Source organism: Psilocybe cubensis, assembly GCF_017499595.1.
Source record: "Psilocybe cubensis strain MGC-MH-2018 chromosome Unknown contig3, whole genome shotgun sequence".
Lineage (NCBI taxonomy): Eukaryota > Fungi > Basidiomycota > Agaricomycetes > Agaricales > Agrocybaceae > Psilocybe > Psilocybe cubensis.
The window spans coordinates 67,978-85,535 of NW_025952841.1; the positions used below are offsets into that span (position 1 = coordinate 67,978).

Below are 17,558 nucleotides of genomic sequence, written 5' to 3' on the forward strand. Positions count from 1 at the left end.
TCAGGTATCGGCATGCTTCTCAGTTACACGTTGACGGCGTAACCGTCCATCAGTGTCCCTTGGTACACGAATGGCGGGTATGGATACTCCGTTAATGTGTACCACTGACTTATCGAAGTCCAGCATCACTTTATGCTTGCGCATAAACGGTGTCCCGATGATCATATCATACCGATCGATGTTTATAATGTCGAGGTACGTGGTTGTTGATAAGTTACCCACGTTAACTTGTGTATCCGTTCCATATTTAATGGATGACCGGCTTCCCGTCGTTCCCAGTTGTAGGATGTGCGGGTCAATTAGAGTATCGACCGATATGTCAGCAATCTGCGCAAAAGCTGGGGTTAATCCCGAGGTTGTACTCCCCGAGTCCCATAGCGTCCACGCATCCATCCCCGCTACGTTTACATATGTAACCAAACACTCCTTATCCTCCGGCTTAAGAACTGGCCTCATGCGCTCCTTTTTTGAAGTGCGTAATCTGACCTTTCGCATCTTAATTTTGTCCTCATCACTTCTAGCTTGTGCTTCAGGTATCTCCGTCATTGCATGAGTACCATCATTGGTCATATCATGTATTTTTGGTTCCAGGGGTACCAATACGTCCACAAATTCGTTATCTGAGCTACTTTCGCATTCAACAAAGTTATTGGTGTTTGCAACATCTGGGCTCATCACGCTCATAGCGCGGCATTGGTCACTTTCAATACGTGATTCCGATTCGTACCAATCGCTGTCGACTACCTCGACTTCGGTGTATTGATCTTCGTCAGCAGGCCCAATATCCTCCGGATCCGCTTCGTCGTCCCCCATGTTGGACATTGTTTCATCAATGTCATCAGGAGCAACTGTGCGTGCTGCTCTTAATTGTACTCGATCTTTGCGTGGCTCAACGCATTCTTTAGCGAAGTGGCCAGTCTTACCACAGTTATAACACTGAATTGTTCGGCCAACGTTATTTCCTTTCGGCTTGTTGGCACCGACTGGATTTGCAGTGGTTGCTTGCGTCTTATGTACAATCTTTACAGCATTGGACTCTTCAGGCTTGTTATTGCCTTTGTTAGGATCTATCAGTTGAGATCGCAATACCATAAGCTTTCCACGCGAACGTATCCTTAACGGTTTTGTATCAATATGTTGCGCTTTTAATGGATTAGTCGCCCCGCTTGCCTCGCGGCCGTGGCGTTGGTAATATGCATCAGTTTTCTGACATTCTTCATATAACTTTGCTAACCCTACGAACTCATCGACTGAGTTTATCTCAGGCGATAGTCCGTCATTCCTAATCAAGTGAGATCGCATGGCTCGAGGAATCCCCGATAAGAACACTTCAAGTATAGAGTATTGATCTGGATACTCGTACATGTTCTGCGCATGCTCCAGAATTGTATCATAAAATGCCTGAACTCCTTTGTCAGGGTTAAACATCGCCGTACGGAATGCTTCGCGTGCATCTTGCATTGATGTTGGGTGCACAAAACGCTCGTACAGGGCAAGTATCACCTCTTCAAAAGTCCAGCTCCTTTTTTGACGGTTTATATTAGCAACGTGATGGTTATAGAAGAACTTGGCTTCTCCATCCAAGTATTCGGGTAGTATCATTCTACGTATCTGCTCGTTTTTTGGTCCCCCAAGCTGTCTGACTGCCATTTTTGTACACAGGTCCGACAGCCAGTTTTCTAAGTCAGAAAACTTAGGTGACCCCGAGTATCGTGTACTCTTGTCACTTTCCATCTTTGTGTTATACTTGAAACCTTCTGGGAACTCGATTCTGGTACCCAGTAATTCATGTATCAACCTAGATAATCGGTCCTGCATATCCGATTTATGGGCCTCATTGGCCTCGGATATTCCTGGCTTAACGCGTGTGGCTACCGCCCTTGGCATAGAATAACCTCGTGGTGTACGCCTTGATTCACCATAATTAGTAAATTGTGGCGGTATAGTGCCACTGCGTGCATATTTATCTTCACGCTCGATTGTCCTTTTCGAGCGCACTGATCCATATGGTGCGTCTAATAAATTCAGACTTGCCATATCCTCTACATATTCCTGTTTTGGTAATGGCGACGTCGCTCGCACCGCTTCTCGTGGTCGATGACCATCGAATTCAATGCCTTGGTCATCAATGTTTGAGGTTCCGGATTCCCTTAAGGACGCGTTGCGCATGGTCTGGTAGGCCACGCGATCCTTCCAACTTACGGCTCTTGCCACTCTTGCGTCAGATCTGCGAGTGACGTTAGGGAACCCTGCAAACTGTGCTTGCTGGTCATTCATCGATAGGCTTGCCTCTTGCCCCCTATCTACAGCACTAATGTCTGCTACCGACGGTAACTTGTACACCGCATTATCGGGTGGTCGGATGCGTGGTGATGATACTGGCATCTCCAGTATATTGGTCATTTCGGTTATTGGGCTTATGGGTATGCCCATCGAACTGATATAATGATATCGCGGTCTATCCGCATATTTCTCAGCCATACGGGACGCAGTCTTAACCACTACTGATATGTACTTATCAATTCCCCATCCTTCGGTACTCGCATTTCCTATGCGTGTAATCTCCTGTTCCACTATGTCAATGGCCTTGTTACGGAGGGCGATCTGTCTATCCAGACGATCAACTCCGTAAATCTCCCATATCGTCTCTAATCGAGCATCGATTTCTCTCTGCAGTCCTTCAATCGCCTCATCCTTGGATGTCTCTGGCGGTTGCGTGTCATCTCCAACGGGGCCCTTATCGATTGGTTTCGATGTCCCCGGTTCTGGTGCGTCTACGTTGTCAACAGAGTCTCGAGTGACTCCTGTTTGTGTGACCTTTACTTTGTCAAATCGCATTGTCTCTCGGTTAAACACCAAGATGTCATGGCTAGCAGTGTCTTTCGGGGTGTCGTTCCCTTGAGACGGTTGAGGGGATGCCATTGTGAGGTGGCAGTGGTATAGGGGTAGCGAATAGATAGGAGGGGTGGATTGGTTAACCACCAATATAGATAGCTGGTTTAAAAAAGTGTAAAGCGCTGCTTTACGAGGAGAATTCTTACGTCGCACGAACTAAACCAGACCAACGTATATTGGGGTCTAGTAAGTACGAAACAAAGAACTAACTAGCTCCTATCTACGTTGCGTGAAATGTAACCACATCGGCGCTATCCGATGTGGTTTGAAATAAGAAATATCTATTCTGTCCGTCGCCCGTTACATTAACATACTTAGAGGCACAATATAAAAAATCTGCTCTGATAGAGTTGTGGCATATAGAAATTAGATTACTTTATGTCTGCAAAACTACTTGCAGTTTTGAGGCTGTAATGAGTTGATAGCCAAATACTGGTTATGGATCAATATTACTACCATTATATATATCATAGATGTTATTGATTACATTATATATCATTGAACTAAAATGCCCTTTAAAACAGCATTCCATCGCAGTTAAAATCATGAGATTTGGTGAAGAAATGACCATTTTACACCTTTAACAATTTTTGGCCTTTGGATGGCTGGGAGCGGGAGCCACTCTCAGCCGCGTCTATTTTTGGCCGTGTCATTCAGCATTGACCATGTTTAGACGAGAGAGCATATCTACATGAATTCTGCACCGATTTTCATGATTCAAGATGATAAATGCTCGGTTTTTTAAAGTCAACATGTCTATTCTCATCTCAAATTCCAAACCATATTTCTCAGATCTGCAGCATGCAAGTTCTCTTTGTTATCATCATGTGATTTTTGATAAATCGCTTATTTCATGTACTATTTGCATTCAAGCCTTACTTTTAAGACTCAAATGTGTGTTATATGTGTGTTGGACTTCATTAGTTCTGAATTATAAGAAGGTAACTGTCTAGAATGAAGAAATATAGGCATGTATCAGGTTTTGTGACAAAACCTTGCGTGACGTGTGATTATCCCTGCCTGTCACGCTATCAGGGATTGTGCAACACCACTGTATGTTATCATTGTCAAACAGGAACAATTTACCAACCTGTGCGGGATTCGTGTCGGTTCCGATTGCCCTCCTGAATTTTCCGAAGAGAAGAATAAGATTCTAAGCTAACTACTCATTGGTGTGCCTTCTTGGCAAACGACAGCTTCTAACCTTTTCCATGCTCTAGGCAAATATTTTCTAGTACGTGCCCCTGTATATAAATATACCAGACTACTACTAGTGGTGTTGCACAATCCCTGATAGCGTGACAGGCAGGGATAATCACGCGTCACGCAAGGTTTTGTCACAAAACCTGATACATGCCTATATTTCTTCATTCTAGACAGTTACCTTCTTATAATTCAGAACTAATGAAGTCCAACACACATATAACACACATTTGAGTCTTAAAAGTAAGGCTTGAATGCAAATAGTACATGAAATAAGCGATTTATCAAAAATCACATGATGATAACAAAGAGAACTTGCATGCTGCAGATCTGAGAAATATGGTTTGGAATTTGAGATGAGAATAGACATGTTGACTTTAAAAAACCGAGCATTTATCATCTTGAATCATGAAAATCGGTGCAGAATTCATGTAGATATGCTCTCTCGTCTAAACATGGTCAATGCTGAATGACACGGCCAAAAATAGACGCGGCTGAGAGTGGCTCCCGCTCCCAGCCATCCAAAGGCCAAAAATTGTTAAAGGTGTAAAATGGTCATTTCTTCACCAAATCTCATGATTTTAACTGCGATGGAATGCTGTTTTAAAGGGCATTTTAGTTCAATGATATATAATGTAATCAATAACATCTATGATATATATAATGGTAGTAATATTGATCCATAACCAGTATTTGGCTATCAACTCATTACAGCCTCAAAACTGCAAGTAGTTTTGCAGACATAAAGTAATCTAATTTCTATATGCCACAACTCTATCAGAGCAGATTTTTTATATTGTGCCTCTAAGTATGTTAAAGTGCCTATTTTACATGTATATCTCAGAAACCAGGAAGAATTTCAAAATTCGGCTCTGATAGGTCGATTCCAAATTCAATTCTAATGAACAAAACTCTACAGATCATACCTATATGTGTATTTCTTGAGGAGATAATGCATAAATATCTTTGAGGTCTAAATTTGGCAGGCAAAACACCTTGATTAAGCATTTAAAACACATTGACAACTTTTTACAGCTAATTAATACCATAGGTACAGAGATAAACTATCTTCTGCCTCTATTGACATAAAAAATGGCGAAACCTTGATTTGTGCAAAGCACAAACTCAATGTCTCAAGAAATTGCCTGGTCACAGGTGTGACCTCGCCTGTCACTTGGTGTCACACTAACCGGGGATTGGACATCCCCACTACTAGTGCATACGCGCGATTCAGTTGCAGGGATCGATGATGATTCAAGTCAAGTTTGAGCTGCGAAGTTTTCGTCGAGGCCTGTGATCCCAAACCGCGAGGGCCATGCCATGAAGTCTAGCGTAGGCTTCTAACTGTCGGTGTTTTGCATGATCCTATGATTCGTCAGTTCAATCATGACACGCTTAAGTGAAGGCGTAGTTTCCTAATGTCGGTAGATTGAACGAACCCTCTGGCTCGACTGCCTCAAACCAAATGACGGATATCTTTGGCAATATCAAAGCGCATGGTATTCTCGGACCTGAAATGAAAATCACTCGCCACTCTTGGATGACCCACATCCAATTTTGCTACTCTAGTACCGCCCTTATGGATTCAAAATTTTACGTCCTCTCTTTATGGTTTGGCATCCAGGTACCTGCCAATAGGCTCCAGCCTAAACGATATTACAGCTATTTTCATATCGATAGGCCCAACCTTAAAATATATTCATACAGTCGGCCTTGAATTTTTGCGTAACCTAGTTACATAAGGAATGCTCCGATGTTGAGTTTATATCAAACTATGGTACGATCTGGCAGCAAAGCATCGACATACCTTTCAAGTTTGAGAAGGGAATGGCTTTAGGGTTGCTGCTAATGTGGTGGTACTGATCTTAGTTCTCATAGCTCGACTTTTTGTAAATACTCATTGACGATTTTGCGAGTTTCCGTGATTTTTCCGTCTTCAGATTTTATGTTCCGCTCGATAAAATTCGTTGTTCGTGTATGTGTAAATTTAGGGAATAGGTCTATCGATATGAAAATAGCTATAACCATTCAAATATTTAAGGAGTACGTTATGTACAATATGTATTGGCTGAGATCCAAATGAGCTTCGGGAGCTAGTCCAAAGCTAGCCTGAAAGGGGCGATGATTGCTCAATTACTTTTATATAACTCGAAGACCACGCTCATTGCAAACAATTGTCCCGGAGATAGGAGAAGCGATATTTCAAGCATCGGAACCAATTACGCGTCGGTGTTTTCCACTGCTTGCCCTCAACATGGGAAAAAAATGCAGTAGCGTGGCCGTGCTCAGCGGCCGTGGCCGGCGTGTTGGCCATGACGGAGCCCATGACGTTCACACGAACGAATTGAAAATCCACAACTTGGGTATCACTTTACTCATTTTTGCTTGCTAGGTAACGTTCTGTCGCGACAAACGTTTGGTCATATGCATTCCTCGCTCGTATTTCCACCATAAGAATTGAATGAGCACGTTAGACCCAAATGTCATGACATACTCCGAAATGCACACTCGGTACATTTCCGACTCGCTGCCAAGGAGCATGCACGTCGCACGCGCAATCTTGCAATATCATTGCCAGCGCCGAAGACAAGATAGTAGCAGATCACGATATATAACACTAGGCATTGACTTGGTTGCCCGTGCCAGCGCGCGCGCGAGGCGGTACTCTGAGCTCAGGGTGACCTACGTCCCTGTAACACTAACGTCCCTGTAACTCTAAGCACAACGGACCATGTGGCAGCCTTGAGGATGAAGTCATACGTTACTTACGCAATCTTTGCTCACTTTACTGTTTCTCACTCCTCAAGAAACATATGTGTTTACAGATATCTACTTACCAACGCAGCATCAAAATAGGGATATAACCTGTAAGAGGCGGTGCTTGATACATACTCAATGAACTTATCCCTCCTTACGGGCACCAGTGAGGGCTTTGCAAGAGGTTTGTGTTCTGTCCGCCATATTGTCATATAGTTTGTTACGTTTAATTGACAGGATACTGCTCCGAGAATACAGGAAACATAGACCGACTCCTGCCGCAAATAAATTGATATGAACTCTGCATTCCCGGTCTTGCATGTTATTTCAAAACGCTAACGTTCTGGTGCGATACAGTTGTAAAACATCGTTGGATGATGTTTTGCAAAGCTTCAGTTCACGCGTGGTGTTAGGGAAGGTCCTCCTAACTGAGTACTGTACAAGAACGACCAGTTAAAATAAACGCGACATAATACGTTTGTGATGCCTAACACCGTTTAGGCTTAATCATCACTACAGAAAAGGTGTTCAATCTTTGAAGCTGTGATACTATGCTTGGCCTTAATTTCAGTATGATGATGTGTCATCGCCCAGAACAAGATTTCTCATCGAACAAATTGAACTAAAAGAACGTTTAAATTCCAAAAAGCGGTACGGTAAACATAAGAATACGGATAAAATAACTACTATCTAACAAATCCCAACAAACTGAAGCAGATACAACGGGCGAAGCGGTCTTCAACACCCATCAGAGAAAAAACCAAGTATACAATATTATATCACCGACACCGAAACATTGAGCCAAAAAACTTCAGATTCCTATCACGCAACCCTATAACCTGAAAAAAGGTTTCAGAGCGCGAGATGAAGAAAAGCTGAGAGATGAACGTTTGATATAGTATAGGTAATCTTTGCTTGGGAGAAACCTCCTGCACTGTCGTTGAGCTCATGCCCAGAATGCCCAGGCCTCCGCTTCACCCAGTCACTCCTTCATGCCGAGTTACCAGGTGCTACATCTGGACCAGCGTTAGCACTGGCTTCCCTTTTCCATGGTCGATTCGGTGGAGTGTCGGCCCTTCTCCAAGGGTAGATAGGATCCTTCCGCCTCCAGTCACGGTCTCCGGGGGTGGGTACTGGAGACGCATCTCGCCTCCAATCGCGATCTCCAGGAGCGGGGGCAGGAGACGCATCTCGCCGCCAATCCTTGTCGCCGAGGGGAGCAGCATCAGCGACAGCTTCTCGTCTCCAGTCCTGGTTCGGTTGGCCTCGCTTCCATGATTGGTTTGGTGGGCCTGCAGCATCACGCCTCCAATCGGAGTTTGGCGGTCCTGCGCGTCTCCAATCACTGTTAGGAGGGCCTGCATGCTTCCAGTCCTGGTTAGGGGGTCCTGCGACGCTGTCGCGCTTCCAATCACGGTCTGGCGGCGTAGCCTCCGCAGTTAGAGCTGAGTCCTCAACGTCGCGCTGTACGGTGTGCTCGATGCTATACACGGACTGATGGATGATATGGAAGCTCAGCATGTGAGGCGCAAATGATGGTGAGCCAGCTACGCACCGCAACATCCCTCTCCACACTAACGACGTGGCGAGCGTCGAGGTCTGCGCTGATCTAGATCGGCAAACGGCATATTAGAACGAGTCGTTGAGCGGGGGTGGTGTCGAAAACAGAGAGACGGGTGTTAAGAGGGAGTTCAAGAGAAAGGTATACGCACAGGAGATGCTAAAGTAGTTGTAAGGAGCGTGAGAGCAGCGAATACAGTGAGGCTGGTAAAATGCATGATAGTGGAACTGGGGGAAAAAGCTCAACTTCGGCACATGTTATTTATATACGTGCCTTTGCTCCTTCGTCAATAGAATTGTCTTCAGGGTGCACTGACCGCAACTCGGCGTGCCTAGTATCTGAGGAACCATATGCACCGTCGGCTTAGGCAAGATGCGCTACCCCATCTGGAGCATGCTTTCCGATCAATCAGCGAACCTTAAGATGCCCTCATACGAACTGTCACCCAGTGGCTCTGTTGTCGTCCCGTCTATGGTAAACATGACCCGCTCCAAGCTCATTCTGAGCTCTAAGCGAAGATACCGTGCTTCGCTTTACCACTCGCTACCTAATGAATGCGTCATCTCTGGCAGCATGGTAGGAGGAGCAAGAAGGAGACGGCGATTGAGCCTGAGGGTAGGACTCAGCCGAGCCGAAAGTATGCAGCATGCCATAAAGAATTAACGATATCCGCGTTCCGAGCCCCGTGGTTCAGCACAAGTCCATCGGGTGGAAAAACACCGGCCAAAAAGGCATGATGTGGGAAAATGCGGGGAACAGGTCTACATCGAGGCAATGAGGGTCCGGATGCCTGTTTCACTTAGTCGAATTGACTGCATCTCAGTTTTCTGCAAATCACAGATGATCAGCGGCGCGTGGGGGATCCTGTGCAGTATCCATGAGTAGGGACCTATAGTCTTTGTAAATGTACCACTCTAAAGTCTATTGCTTTAGTGAGATCGGAAGGCTATACCCCGTATAGCCATCGCGTTCAGGTCCCCGCAGCGTGCTTGACCGGCTAGTCGAAGAATTACAAAGTGAGTCGCGTCAGAACCTCTCTTAACCCTCCCACTACTCTTCTACCGCCATCTACTGAAATAAACTGTATAAACTGAAAATTTCATGACATCGAGTAGTCGGCGATAACGGAATTAGTGAAATACAGAGTGACACGCTATGCGTATGTTCAAATTTCTTCGTCAATTTATGGTCTAGTGCCAGAGAACCAGCGCAATTCTTGAGAAAACATGAACACGTTGACAGTAAGCCGAGTCACTGTGTGTATGCCGCATAGGTGATATATCCAAACGAAGTAGTAGACTGCAGTTAATGGTAAATTACCTAGTGTATCCTATACGACATTGATCATAATCGGAAGTTAGTCACACAATGAAGTACCCTGATGCGGATCTAGTATCTTCGGGGTACTTTACTCTGGCAGCGCTCCAGCAGAAGTGAAAGGTGCTCATGTCATCGTTAGACTACAACCGTATAAAATATTTCCCTATAGTTAAATTATGGTCTAAAGATCAGTTGACTGTTCAATGCTTAAATTCTTAAACAGATGCACACTCTTTTCCATCTTGAGTTTCTGTACATGTCGCAACTCTGATCATAATACTTGTTTGGAATGGTTGCCAAAAACAATACTCAATATTTTTTCCTGAATTGCTTTGAATTTTCTTGTGCAGTGACCTCAAAGCCCTTTCAAACAAAATAAACCTGTATTCTGAGAATTTATATCTGACCATGCTGTTCTGATGAAATATATCCCGAAGTTGTTGTGCAAGTTGGAAAGACTTGACTCGAATTGAAGGTGACCACGTTATCTTATCTTATCTCCCCGCCCTTACAGCCACAACATTAGGTAATCCCATTAATTTAAACCCCGCCGTCTTGACGTTTCGTTCCGCTTCGTGGTTTCTTCCTATTCACAATCCAATCCTAACTTTATAAGTTGACTCTGTCTGTGTTTCTCCCCTTTTATAAGAACTCAATGAGACCAGATGTTTCTCATGGAAATATCGTGGCTGAATCCTCGTTTGGACTGCTTCTGCCGTTACGAACATGGTTGTGCGCTGGCGTATAACGAAACGACTACCCCCCCTCTATCATTGGTCATTCTGCCGTTTGTTTTTCCGTGTTCCTCAAATACGTTCAGTCTAAATCGATAATTCAGGTTCTATGACGTGAGCAACAACATAAATGTCGTTTTATTTCAATGTTGAGCGAATAACGACGTCTAGGTTCATACCTTCAGCTGTATCTATCTGAGCGTGGACGGAGTTGATCGATATCAAGTGGCCTAGTACTCTCTCAACCATACCAGAACAAGTGTACTTTTGTGCAGTTTAACTTGACGCTATATGGCTATGCGTGCTTCGCAATTCGCCAATTGGACGATGTCATAGGTTCAACCCTTCAAACATCATCACTGTCGCAACATATACGAAGTCGAATGTATGTTGCACAGGACATTCCTGATGTTCCGGACACCACTTGACGTCAACTGCCACCAATCCTTGAATACCAGCCGGCCCGTCGCATAAAGAGTAGCAGGTTGTTGGTTGCTGTTCTCTGATGCTTCAAAACCTTCAAAGCCTCGGTTGGCAATCTTAACTCATTCCGTGGAGTCCAGGGTAGACATCTGACGCCCCGTGCTATTGGTATGTACTTCTATTCTCAACATATAGTTCTCTCTATATGTCACTCACCGTCCTAAAGTTATCTCACCTTCAATCTGATTTACGGCTCGTACAAGTCCATGTGATCAATACATCTCCACTGTTCAACACTTACGATACACCATCGAAGGACACGTCTACGGGCCGCTCAAGGGATCTACCATGACATTCCAATAGATGCATTGTTCAGCAAATAAAAGCATTGCACAATGTCTCGAATCACCAAGTCTTAATGTTTCAATACCTCGTACCATTTTTGCTTCTAGCAGTGCCTACTCTTGCGCTTCCCGCTCCAGGCGCATGTACCACTCTCCCTGAAAACATCGATTTCACGACAAACCCCGCCCTCCCAAATCCCTTCGCGTTTCTCGATGGTACACCCGTCGTTACACCTGAACAGTGGGCCTGCCGCCGCGAGGAGATTGGGCAATTATTCCAGCGTTTCGAACTTGGTACTCTCCCACCTAGGCCAGAACAAGTTTTTGGATCTTTCTCCAACGGTGTCCTCACCGTCAACGCAACCGAGGCCGGGAAATCCATTTCCTTCACTGTCCCTATCACCCCACCCAAGAACCTGACCCTGGCGGGTAAAGGTCCTTTCCCCGCTGTCATCGCCGTCGGTGGAGCCAGCGTCCCCATTCCATCAGACGTTGCTCTGATCAACTTCAACAATAACGATATCGCTCTCCAGAACGATCAGAGCAGCCGAGGAGTAGGCAAATTCTTCACCCTTTACGGCTCAAACCACTCTGCGGGTGCCCTCATCGCATGGACATGGGGTATCGGACGCATCATCGACGTGTTGGAGACCACACCGGGCCACAACATTGACGTGAAACGGCTTGGAGTTACTGGATGCAGTCGTAACGGCAAAGGCGCATACGTCGCTGGTGCCTTCGAGGAGCGAATCGCGCTCACGCTGGTTCAGGAGTCTGGGTCTGGCGGCGCAGGGTGCTGGCGCATCTCCGACGACATGCTCAACAAACAGAACATCACCACGCAGACTGCATCCGAGATTGTCCAGGAGAACGTTTGGTTCTCTCCTAACTTCAATCCATTCGTGAATGAGGTCACGGTCCTCCCATTTGACCACCACATGCTCGCTGGCCTCGTCGCTCCCCGCGGGCTGCTAGTGATCGACAACACCGGCATCGACTGGCTCGGTCCCGAGTCGGTGTGGGGATGCCAGACAACTGGACACCTCATCTACGAAGCACTCGGGATCCCTAGCTCAATGGGAATCACTCAGGAGGGTAACCACGACCACTGTGCACTTCCCGCAGACGAAGCACCCGACGTTTCCGCATTCATCAGCCGATTCCTCAAGGGCCAGAATGTGAATACCACTGTTTTCGACACTGATGGGCCGAACAATGTTGGCTTTGTTCCATCCACCTACATCAATTGGAATGTTCCCAAACTTCATTGACGCGTACGCATTTGTAACTAGGCTTGTGTAGCAGAGTCGTGCATGTTTGATTTACTTTCTTCAAGAAAAAAATCTGAACGCATTTGGTTCGTATGTTGGTTGCTCCAATGCTTGACATGAGGCCCGACATAATCATATTGTATTGACCATTAGATCCCTAAGTGGGCCTGTGTCATGGCCTCAGAAATTTTTATCATTTTTCGAAGCTTCTAATATGTTCTCTTTTGAAAATGGTAATCAAGGCACTACCCATCAACAGTGCCAACACCGCATGCGTCAGTGTAAACAAACTGAGTGCCATTACTAAACTCACTATATAATATAGCTCTTCAACGGGGCATTTTATTCCCAATCACTCCGTCCCTCCTCAAAAATTATTTTATCTTACTCTGCGGGCTAACCCATATTGTTACTTGTTTCTATCATGAATAGATTTGGTACGCCAACTCGAAGGCACTGCTCATCGCAGATGAGACCTAAAAGTCCACACTGGGATAGCCCAAACTCTCCGACAAAGCGTCCCGCTGCCTTTTACGGCAACAGCGTCGACTACAGAGGCAATCCTTCATCTAGCAGGCTTCCATCGCAGGTTGATCTTCTCCTCTCAACGCCATCTCGAAGGTCCCAATATCCAAATAATACTGCTGTGTTCTCTGAGGCATCCCTGAACATTGAAGAATGTCGTGAAGAAGTAGGAAAAATGATGAACTTGATGTCCACCGCTCATACACGCCTTGAAAATCTTCCGTATGGCCAACCACAAAGCTGGATTCAGTACTGGAAAAATGAACGTGCAGCTGCTCTTGTCGCTATTCGTCGGATGCTTGGAAATATGAACAAATCAAACAATATGACCCCCGCTGAGTACTTTCTCCAGGAGTTCTGGCGCGATCCAGAGAACGGTGTCCCACTTGTCCTGCCCACTGTCGCATACACTGATGCATGCAACAAAGGCATCGGGTTCTTCATGCCAGCGCCAGGCGGCCACCAGCAGGCTCTAGGGTTGGCCTGGTCGTGGAAGACAGGAAAGAACTACATAATTCCGCGCATATTAGACGGGTCAGTATATGCCTCATGGGGAGAGTTGATTGCAGTGGAGATCACACTTGAAACTCTGCTGACTCTTCATCAGTACGAATCCATCCAATCCCGGAGATACCCTCCCGATCCCCCTTGTTTCGTCATTCTTTCAGATAACCAGGATGTAGTCACCTCCCTCTCAAGCCAAAACAGGTGGGTTGATCGACGAGCCGTCTTTTTGGAGGAGCTCGATTCTGTTGTGGGCAGGATTGGGAAAACATGCTTAGACCATAATGTGCAATTGCACGTTCGTTGGATTCGCGGAAGCAACAACTACGCCGACCCATGGTCGCGCATGGAGTTCTCCAAAGAAAACGCTGACTCTATGGAGGAGTGGCACGAGAAGATAAAGATGAAACTGTTTGATCACGGAATTACTGTGCCAGCCGTCCCGTATCATCACCGTCTGCTTCTCGAACCTTGCTGGTTCAAACACCGTACCCAATCCTTCCGTGGGTCTCCCCGGAAGAGCACCCGGTCCTTCCATCCGTATTAAATCTGGCCGCAAATAATGCTTAGAATGATGTTATTACACGCTCGTTATATTGTCTATATATTCTTATATTGTTACAGGTTAGGTTAAGTTAGGTTTTAGGTGGGTTAACCGCCGATAAGTAAGTTTGCGATTCCATAGCCGTGAGTACGGTTGCCGCCTCAAACATGGTCTAACTTTCTTGCAGATCGTGGAATCTGAGTCCGTTTTTGTTAATCGGGGTCCCTTCCTCGTGGCATAACTCTCCGTTACCTCTGTGACACCTTTTGTAGCTTTACAATCTCCGACACTGTACATGTTCTGCCGACCGCCGAGGCTATGAACAATCTAGTGCCATTACCGAAGTGTTACTGGCTGCTGGCACATGAGCCTGAACAAAATTGAAGTTGAAGTTAGAGTACCAGAATTATTCTATCAGTTTAATATGTAGAGCTGAGTTTGTATTATATACATTATGGGAGGTCAGACGCAGAGGTGATTCTGCTCATCAGAAGCGTGGGAAGACGCAGAATCGCCTCTGAATCGTTCATCGGCAAAAGTGACCAAGTCCCCAAATGCCTTAGTAAGGCATTTGGGGACGCCCAAAGGCCCCAAGGCGCAAATGGCCTTTTATATCGACTAAGTAGAGACTCGCAATTTTGAAAGGCTACAAATCCTTCACTAGAATGAATGTTTTATCAAAATCTAAATTTAATGAAATCATTTCGGTAAAATTTGGGAGACCCAAAAACATTTGGACAACATTTGAGTTGCATTTGAGAGACCCAAAAAAGATTTGAGGTTCACACAATGCTACAGCTTGTTTATTCTTATTTATAGCAGCCATTTCCCAATAATCACACACTTTGGAAATACTAACACAATAAAATTTGATTGACTACAATGGAGGGTACATAGAAACGAGTACAGATGACGATAATGGTCAACCAGACCCTGGGAGACTCCGTGTGACCAGGTCACAATAACTCGTGTGATTTGAGATCTGGATCTGGATGTGTCACAGTGAGTCATGGTAAGCAAAATGCAAAATGTATGCGCATTTGATGCGCATATACTCACAATTAATTCAACATGCATGTCCGTAAGACTGTAATCTATACTTGATGGAAAGATGTATCAAAGTCGAAGGAGGAGCAAAGACATAAAAGAAATTGTCAGTTGGGTTGCACTGGCAGTTGGGGATAATTGATTTACCTTGTGAGTTTAACTTTCAGGCCTATGTCATGTGCATGGGACACCAGAAGATTGTGTTGTCAGAACCAGGAGACATGAGAGTGAGGAAAGAAAGGAATTCGGGGCATGTCTCGAGTTATTATACACATAACATTGATTCAATCTCCGACTTAATTTGTAATCAGACCTGGGAGGCTCTTTGTCGATGGCTAGACAGAAACGGTGGACTTTGCCTTAAATTGACATTGTGCGATGATACTGTGAATAAATTTTTACATTGAAAAATCATTTTTTGCGCACTCTAAGGCCGGTAATCATTTGAGTGCATGTCAAGTTGAACTCAAGCTTTTCTTTTTCTTTTTATTTATGATCAATCATTCACTCTAAGTTCTATGGCAAACCAATAATTGAGAAATAAGTGTAAGTATGTGAAATATTTAGTAATAACTTTTGGGCTCTACAAATGTTTTTGGAGCCTCCAAATGCCTTCTAAATGTTTTGGGTGCCTCCAAATTTTACCCAAATGTTTTGTGTGACATAATTATGTCACATGAATCATTGGCCTTCCTTAAAAGGCAGCAAAGGCATTTTGGGACTTGGTCACTTTTGCCGATGTTGAAGCGCCTCCGGAGCCGCTTCAATGATTCTGCATCTATGAATACAACAAGTTACAATGTCCAATTGAAAGAAGCCACTGGGCTGTTAGTATGGCTGTGTTTCTGCCATATTGGATAACAAGTCTGCTTTTCAGTTGCAGAGGTTACAAGTGAATTGACAAAATTAGTAGTCCTGGCTCATGCTGCTAAGGCGTAATCAACACTCACCTCCGTTTGTCAAGACTCAAAATTAAATATTCCGTGTCCGAGTCAAAGGTTTCCTCTTTTCCATCGTTCAACAATATGTCAAGGTTTCAATGTTTTTTTTCTTTTTGTTTCGTTGCCTCAGGGACGAGAGCAGCAGCTTCTGAGTATTCCTCTTCCGATTTTTCATCTTCACAATGGTCTATATCTTCCTCAACTTCTCATGAGATGGCCCAAATCAAGAGTGGTGCAAACACTGTTATACACGCATAGACTCTCGAGGTCCTTGATTGACATGTTGAATCACTAAAAAGTTGCTTTTTCCAATTGTCTATTTTCCTGTTGCTTCCATGTCAAAAGCTTGCAAACCAGAAATTTAATGGTTATGAAAGAACATTCAGTTTGTTACTTATAACTGCCTGTCTACAGTGGTCAACATACGTGCGTTCTTGAGGGGAGAACATGCAACCATTATGGTTCGAACCTGACGGATAGAAATGGAAACGAACCCCCGAGTTTATCAGAACACGAGGCAGAAACAAGCAAAAACTTAAATTGAAGGGTGATCGGTATTACATGTTGCTTGTATCCTATGTCCAATTTCTGAGTCACATTCACACTTTCTGGTAAAGCACCTTTTTATAATGTGAAAAATGACATTTCTCATAGTCCAATTTATGAGCAGTATATAATACAACCTAATTAACCTACTTGTAAGCTGTGTAGAATAAGGGCCAAATTTTACAGCATAGGAATACGCTGGAAGACGGCGTTGTACACCACCGACTTAAACAAACACACAAAATGCTCCATCTAAACGGGGACATGGCGGCATGCCTGTCTCAAGGTTGGAGGGTAGCCGACGGCAAGGGAGGTGTAATACGTGGTGACTTGTGGTGTTGTACAGCAAGATAAGAAATTTTACTCACCTGCTTTGGCCTGTATGTCAACCTGTTAGTGAACGAGGAGGTGGGGTAAGGACATTTCGGAGAAGCACCTCGAGGCTCGCTCTGGGCTTGCTCACAGGATAGAGGTTGGAATTTGAAACTCCGACTGCCCCCGAGCCGGCCAACCACAGTCACACACAAGAGGGTCTGAACAGCAGTTCTACCTGACGTGACAAACAGGAAAGTAACGCAGTGCCAGGACCCCCATCCACCGCTTCTTGATAGCGGAACAGTTGCCTTATGTAGACCATGTTTGAGGCGGCAACCGTACGTGAGTCCAAATGGTTCTTCATCTCCAATGCCATCGGCCCGAGAAGCTCTTAAACTCTGGGTGGCCGTTGAGCAGCGTCATGGCGTCAAAAGCAACAGGAACGTTTACGTGATTTTCGCGATGCCATCTTGATCAATGTGCTCTTGTGAACGAATATCACTCATTTCAGTATCTAGTTCAGCTGAAGGAAATATCGATCAATAATTAGACTACGATAGGTAATTTGAACGTAACGGACCTTCATATGACCAGTCCACGCTGTCATTGACAAGATAGAAGCACTGGA

At 44.9% G+C, this 17,558-nt stretch overlaps 4 protein-coding genes across 4 annotated transcripts; 2 read left to right on the top strand and 2 right to left on the bottom strand.

The window, feature by feature from the left end:
• Positions 1 to 2,922, bottom strand: JR316_0013508 (uncharacterized protein; the record flags this gene model as incomplete). Its single annotated transcript, XM_047899098.1, has 1 exon — positions 1 to 2,922. The coding sequence occupies one exon, from the start codon at positions 2,920 to 2,922 to the stop codon at positions 1 to 3; it is 2,922 nt and encodes a 973-aa protein (XP_047741818.1).
• Positions 2,923 to 7,845: 4,923 nt separating this feature from the next.
• On the bottom strand, positions 7,846 to 8,633 carry JR316_0013509 (uncharacterized protein; the record flags this gene model as incomplete). Its single annotated transcript, XM_047899099.1, has 3 exons — positions 7,846 to 8,349; positions 8,411 to 8,464; positions 8,568 to 8,633. 3 exons carry the CDS (start codon positions 8,631 to 8,633, stop codon positions 7,846 to 7,848), a joined length of 624 nt encoding a protein of 207 aa, XP_047741819.1.
• Positions 8,634 to 11,311: 2,678 nt separating this feature from the next.
• On the top strand, positions 11,312 to 12,508 carry JR316_0013510 (4-O-methyl-glucuronoyl methylesterase; the record flags this gene model as incomplete). The annotated part of the gene is made up of 1 exon (XM_047899100.1): positions 11,312 to 12,508. The coding sequence occupies one exon, from the start codon at positions 11,312 to 11,314 to the stop codon at positions 12,506 to 12,508; it is 1,197 nt and encodes a 398-aa protein (XP_047741820.1).
• A 469-nt stretch (positions 12,509 to 12,977) lies between these two features.
• JR316_0013511 (uncharacterized protein) lies at positions 12,978 to 14,084 on the top strand (the record flags this gene model as incomplete). Its single annotated transcript, XM_047899101.1, has 1 exon — positions 12,978 to 14,084. One exon carries the CDS (start codon positions 12,978 to 12,980, stop codon positions 14,082 to 14,084), a length of 1,107 nt encoding a protein of 368 aa, XP_047741821.1.
• Between the last annotated feature and the right edge of the window lie 3,474 nt (positions 14,085 to 17,558).